Genomic DNA, 6,932 nt, shown 5'->3' with positions numbered 1-6,932 from the left:
ACAGTAAAAACTTGCCCTTTCACGCTAGGCAGTAAGGGAACGCCCCAGGGAGCAGTTTTGTCCCCATTTCTATTTAACATTACTCTTATCCCGTTAGCGAGGGATATTGACAAAATTCCTTCCATCTACCACTCCTTGTATGCGGATGACATCACCATCTGGGTCAATACCGGCAACCATGGCGAAATAGAATCCAAACTTCAGCTGGCCGCTGACACTGTTGCTACGCATGCAAGCAGCATTGGTCTAAGCTGCTCGGCAGCTAAATCTGAGCTCATAGTCATGGACCTAAAAGAACGGAACCCCCCTACTATTCAAGTCACATTAAACGACACCCCCATCCGCAGGGTCAGTAGAATCAAAATTTTAGGTCTCAGTATTTCTGACAACGGCTCCAACGCCGAGATCATAAAATTAATTCGTGCTGCCATTTTGAATACAGCCTCACTAATTAAGCATATCGCCAATCGCCATCGCGGCATGAGGGAAGCAGACACACGTCGCCTCATTCAAGCATTTTGCCTATGCAGGATCACCTACTCCATCCCTTACCTCTACCTCACACCCACGGAGACCGAGAAACTCAACAGACTTATCCGCACAGCTTACAAAAGCGCTCTCCTCTTCCCTAAATCAACGCCTACTGAAAAACTACTTCAACTAGGGGTTCACAACACTTTGGGAGAGCTGGTAAAAGCTCACCTCATTAGTCAGTACCACAGACTCTCACATACCGAAACCGGCCAAATTCTTCTGCGCCGAATTGGGCTAAACCTACCCGGTCATACCTTGGCCACACGCAATCCTCCCACCGCTGTTAGCAACAATCTTTACATTCCGCCTCTTCCCAAAAATACCCACCCGGAGCATAATCGTGAGAGACGAAAAGCTAGAGCCAAGACTTTGCACAAGCACTACCCTCCTGGCGCTCCGGCAGTTTACGTAGACGCGGCCGAATATTCAAACCGACCAGCTTTCGCATTAGCCGTCGTGGATGGATTCCACAACACGATAGTCAGTGCGTCCATTCCAAATTTGCTGGATTCCCTGCAAGCTGAAGAAGCAGCAATTGCCCTAGCAATCACACACTCCTCTGCGGAGTATATCTTCTCAGACTCCAAAACAGCAATTAGTAATTATGCCCATCGCAAAATCCACTCCCCGGCCGCAAACATTCTAGCATCATCCCCTCCACCGCATCACCTCATCACCCTCCTCTGGGTCCCTGCGCACAGCGAACACCCAGACAACACGGCCGCTCACTCCCAAGCCCGAGCACTCGTCAACCGGGCTGAGAGCGACCTGGTGCCTTCGTCTCGCAGTGCGAGAGATCGGCTTCTTAATTACCACGACCTCACCGTATTTTATAGAAATTCCCGCCTGCTGTTCCCTCCTCCGCATAAATCTCTTCCCAAAAGCGACCAGGCTTTCTGGCGCAGACTTCAGACGGCCACAGTCATGACCCCTTTCCTTCTCTCTGTTATAAACCGTGGCGAAACCTCTCCTCACTGCCACTTGTGTCCCAGCACCAGAGCCGACTTCACTCACGTCTTCCTGAACTGCGCGAACAAACCCAAGCCCCCGTGGCAAGGGCCAAGACACCAGGAGCGATGGGAGGCTGCTCTGCGCAGCTCGCTGCCGGAGGTACAGCTTCTGACAGTGAGCTGGGCCCGAGGGGTCGCCGAAGCACAAAAGTGCCCGGCCATCTAGAGCGGCCTGAGGGCCCATCGTCGTCCTGCTCCCTCGCTTCCCTTTACCCCCCCCCCCCCTCACCTGGTTCTTTTTGAATCATTAAAGTTGTAACCTACCTACCTACCTTACTCTTTTCTCTAGAGAACTTGAAATACCTGTCTTTGAGACTCAGGCATTGAAGCCACTATTCTGGACTTAGTGTTCGAAATCCTTATTTAATTTCCTTGCTCTGACCTTAAGCACTTATCTGTATCGAAAAGACAACGCAGCTAATGCATGCGTGCTATTTTTTTCATGCGTTCCCCTAATTTTCACCGCACGCGAAAAAGCGATGCGGGGGTGTTTATATTCTATGGTTCACGCGCAATCTCGCCGCCAATTGAATCACGAACCATAGTGCTATGCGGACTGAAAAAGGTGCCATTCCTGGTGAAGCAAAAATCGATCTCCGCGGAAGGCGTAATTTTCTGCAGGCGCAGTCAAGAATAAACCCTTGCATTAAGCATTTAAAGCCCCCCTTGAGAGCAGTGAGGCTAACAGCGCAGTTTTTCTCGCGGCGACGATAAGGCGAACATCAGTTTACTGAGGTGGGTCAGCCGTGTGCCGTAGCACTCTCGCTTCATGCTGCACATTTTTGACACAGCTCGTTGGAATGGAGCTTTTTTTTTTTTTTCAATTCGGCCACCGCTCGTGCCTCCGCTTTACTTCTGGCGTATGTAGTACATACATATGTAGGCACATATTTGTACCTCGACGACAGCAACGGCGGGCTTCATGATGCAGGCTGGCGTGTTGCAAATGCGACACCCTAGAATGACCCTGCGGACTCGGCTACGCGCAGTGAAGATCCCACGTTTCTCTTGTGTGCGCTCCACGATGCGTCCAAAGCCCTTGATCTCCAGAGCAACCGAAAGCGTATACGGCGCTTTATGGCAAAGACATCATGCCTATGGGAGTCTGGTTGGGCGAAATAAGAGGCTTGCGCTTGAAGGGTGGTCGCCGAAGAGGAGTAGCTTTGTGGGCGGCCCCTTATTCCCGGCTTACGTGAGGTCATTCGCCGCGTCGGTGACGTCGTGACGTCGCGCGCGCGTTTCGCGCTCACATCATGCTTACGCTGTCACGCGTATTCATGGGCCCTACTACATTTGAAGGGGACAATGCAGAATCACCGCTGGCACTGGCACAGCACGCGCATGTCTTGGCAGTCTTACTCTCCTCGCTCTGCAGATGTGGTCGATCCTCACGCTCTTTTTCACTTTATTTGACCAGTTGGAAAGCTGGCGCCTTCCTCTGCATCGAGCCGTGGCTTACAGCTGCGTCCGTGACTTCCACAGCGTCGGCCTTGTTCATAAGCTTCTCTGAGACGTCGTCGGTGTTTGCTGGTCTGTGACACTGGCATACGTTATGACATAGTTACCGTAGGTGCGGCCGAAGCGATGACAGAGGCTACACCGTGGGTCTGGACATTCGCGTTGGATGTATCCTGTGGACTTGCACCGAAGTACCAGCGGAGCTCTTCCCGGGACAAGAACAAGCACGAGGTCAGCTGCTATTTTGAAACGACGCAGAATCTAATCAACCGATATTTCGCTTTTCAGATAAACGGCCATCATTCGCGTTGTTGATCCTTCGTCCGCTCCCAACATCCCGCCAGCCGGTGACCATCCCATATGGTAGCAGGGCAGCACGCATGTCATCGTCGCTAACCCAGTTAAATTCGAGGCGCACATCCTGGTGCTTATGGTAAATTGGCAAGCAATGCCGTTTCTTCACCCTGACATCCACAGCCGGTAGCAGTTTCTTCGATCCATCGGCTCTCTTCAGTGTGACAACCCGCTTGTGACGCATTTGGTACACCGCTAAATAGAGCACCTCGCAGAGCGCACCAAGCTGAGCCAAGGTATCTCTGAACTCTTCAACACAATGCGGCCTCAACTTCGAGTCTGCCTGCATAAAATACTTGTTCACCGCGATTTGTATCGTTTGCAAACTCGGCAATAAACCTCGTATTGTTCATCGACGGCCGAAAAAACAGCCTGTTTCCACAGTCACTAATTGCCACTGACATAGCAATATTAGAGCTTTTAGGAGCACAGTTACTACCGAGAATCAAGATCTCAGTGGTAACTTATTACATATGAACCTCCACTTGGTAGCGCGCCCGAAACTGGAATTCCACTGAGCCACTGCGGTGCGGGCTTTTTCTCGTTGTATATAGGTTTAAACTCGTGGCATCCGCGATCAAGGTCGCCGTTGCATCGGAGCTGATCTCAAAGACCACCACAATTTGATGGTGCTGATTCCAGATGACGCCACATGTGCAGCTGAAACTGCAGTTTCCGTTGTTTGTGCACTCTAATAAGTTTAGCAGTGAGAACCTCTGCCAATATTTCAGTCAATCCAAGCATCTTGCAAGTGATATTTTATCAAGGCATGGCGTACTGTGATGTATACCAGCTCAACACAGCAAAATGCACAACAAAGTAGACGCCTAGCGTCGAGCTCCCAACTCACATTTATTGGTAGAAGCCACTACTGATGTATTCAAAGAATAATTTCGAAGAATTGTACATGACAAAAATTATTGGCTGTGTTCTTTTAACAAAAGCTCAACTTCCTCTTCATCAGCGACGCTTTCCAAGCAGAGGTTCGAGTGCCGTATTCAAGTATCTGAAGGGGTCGCACAAAGAATGTTCAGTGTGTTCTATAGATGTTAGAGACAGGTCCGATTTGATTCCTCAGGTTACGTTGCTCGTATGCATGGAAGAAAACATCGAAGCTTAGGCGCCAGTTGGCTTTAAGCATGCTGCAAGAACTGCTGGTGGGAGTGGGCAGGGCTTCCTTGAGTTACCCTTGTGTACCCGAAATCAACTACTGCGCAGTGGCAAGGACGCCTGTACGCACGAAATGGTGGACTGTGCATTGGGTCTTGCATCACTCCGGTTCTCAGCGACATATTACTAGAACGAAAAAAAAAAAGGAGCTTGCTGTTTCTTTTAGCAGTTTCCCTCTGGCCAAAGAATTTCCTTGTGGGAATGAGTACTTGGTCAATTTCGACCGCAGGACAGAAACCGTAGCGAAGACCTTGATCTTCGATGGCGTTAGGATTTTCAAGCAGTTCTTGAGCCGCTGCAAGTGACCTTGACGCCCCATTAAGAGGTTCCTTCCGATTTTCATATTACTGCTCATGTTTTCAAAAAGTGACAATTGCTGGAAACATAAACCTCGCAGCTACAAGCAGCTGTTGCTGTTCCAGTCTGTCAATTTCAAAAGAGCGATCACCAGCCTGTGTCTGAAGAACGCGATCCACAAATCTTGCCAGCAAGAATGTTTCAGGATCAAGTGGCTCGTATCAAGATGCGGGTTACCCTCCGGCCATAGTTACTTCTATTGCTGAACGTCTTTTGAATAAAGAAAAAACATGATGGAATTCTAGCAACAGGGATGAAGACATGCCTCAAAGGAGCGTAGTCATCGTGCCCTATAGGCACCGTGCGCCCGCCAGGAGCCTCCACCGCGGCACTGCGTTCAGCGCGACCAGTGGCTAGTTTGGCGTCCCTAGCGAGCGCCGTAGCAGACGATTTTCGCCACCGTGGCGACGTTAGCCTGCGCGCCGCTGCTGATAGCTGCCCGATTCCAGCCTGAATTTGGGCTGCCAAGCTTTTTCGAGTATTCATCATACAGCCGCTGCGCCGAGTTCGCGGCGCCTTCTCGCTCTGGACTACGGTATAAGAATATCTAGCACCATGCTCTGAATGCGTGCGCCGTAGCTCTTGACGCGCGCGTCGCTCCGAAGTTACATGCGCACGGTGCCTATATACGTAGAATATTACACTGCCTCAAAAATATTCGACGTCGCAGTGTCATTGCTTCTGCTTGTGAAACGTTTTATGAACGCGTCTCAACAAGGTGGACGCCGAGCGTCAGCAGTGCAAAACAGTGCACCAAAAACTCTATGCTGGCTGCGGGGAGGGCGAGGTGTGTGCTATTCCCTTTTCATGCGACAAGGCTAACCTCGGCCTGACAAGTAGGCGCCTCAATCAACGCCCGAAATAACACAATGAAGAACAGGACCTGTGAAAGAGACATGGGTAATCTGGCGTCGTCGCAAATGCAAGACCAGAGATCAAGTTTACGGAATTGAAAGACATTGGGCACAGGACATTGTCAGGTGTTCCGTTGTTAGCCGGTGCTCAGACAAAATAGTACGAAGATTGTGGAGGCGGCCGAGATGGCTACGCTGCGTGATACCAGTGTTTGTGAGCCCTTGACCGCTGAGACAATTGCAGAGTTGCACGTTTTGACGAAATTAATCAACGAGGAATCTTTTGTTGTTGTTTTAGAATCAGTTTATAAAAAGCTGTTTCACCCAATAAATATCAGTTAAAAGCTCGGCGCTTGTTTACCTGTCTGCGTCATGCTTTTGCTGTATTGTGCTGGTATCAGTACATAATGGAACAGCAAGTAACCCACACTCTTATCCTAGCTGCGGCGACCAAGGACGTCAACTTGCAGCCTTGTATGTGTGTGTGTGTGTGTGTGTGTGTGTGTGTGTGTGTGTGTGTGTGTGTGTGTGTGTGTGTGTGTGTGTGTGTGTGTGTGTGTGTGTGTGTGTGTGTGTGTGTGTGTGTGTGTGTGTTTGTGTGTGTGTGTGTGTTTGTGTGTGTGTGTGCGTGCGTGTGCGTGTGCTTGCACGTGCGCGTGCGCGCGTGTGTGTGTGTGTGTGTGTGTGTGTGTGTGTGTGTGTGTGTGTGTTCTTTCAAGATATTACAGTCTTGCAAGATATTTTAAATTCATAAATAAATATACCCAGAACTACAGATGTTCATAAAAAGATTCCTCTTCAATCAGCGTAGAAAGATCATGTACTATGGAATCTTTATGACAGTGTGGAATATAATTTAATAATAATAATAATTTCTTTATTTCCATCAATGATGGAGAGGACTGGGGATAAAAGTCAACATAGAAACAAGCGACTTGACAGAGCCCGCAGCCTCCTTTACAGGGCTCTACAAGGCTTTACATTGTTATATCTGGATGTAATATAAACGATTTGCGGAGATAGTCGGCACAATTTTATTAAGGCACAGCTAGAAACTCTTCACAGCCGCAAAAAAACAAAAACAAATTCCAGAAGTTCAAACAAAGCATAGAAGAAACTGTGCATCTCGACCGAAGATAGAGTAGAACAATACGTGCGACGTTTACAAAATGCTATTTTGTACAGCCTTTGACAA

General features: G+C 49.1%; 1 protein-coding gene across 1 annotated transcript; it reads left to right on the top strand.

The window, feature by feature from the left end:
• Positions 1–282: 282 nt before the first annotated feature.
• On the top strand, positions 283–1,710 carry LOC146193422 (uncharacterized). The gene has a single exon (XM_084600545.1). The coding sequence runs from the start codon at positions 283–285 to the stop codon at positions 1,708–1,710; it is 1,428 nt and encodes a 475-aa protein (XP_084456671.1).
• Positions 1,711–6,932: the final 5,222 nt, after the last annotated feature.

This window comes from Amblyomma maculatum, chromosome 4 (assembly GCF_055883805.1).
Source record: "Amblyomma maculatum isolate TAMU_Amacu chromosome 4, ASM5588380v1, whole genome shotgun sequence".
Lineage (NCBI taxonomy): Eukaryota > Metazoa > Arthropoda > Arachnida > Ixodida > Ixodidae > Amblyomma > Amblyomma maculatum.
The sequence above is the reverse complement of the archived record's forward strand: the minus strand, read 5'-3'. Positions and strand labels throughout refer to the sequence as shown.

Excerpts from the sequence above, each read along its gene's own strand:
- LOC146193422 (XM_084600545.1), top strand. The coding sequence starts at position 283 with ATGGACCTAAAAGAACGGAACCCCCCTACTATTCAAGTCACATTAAAC.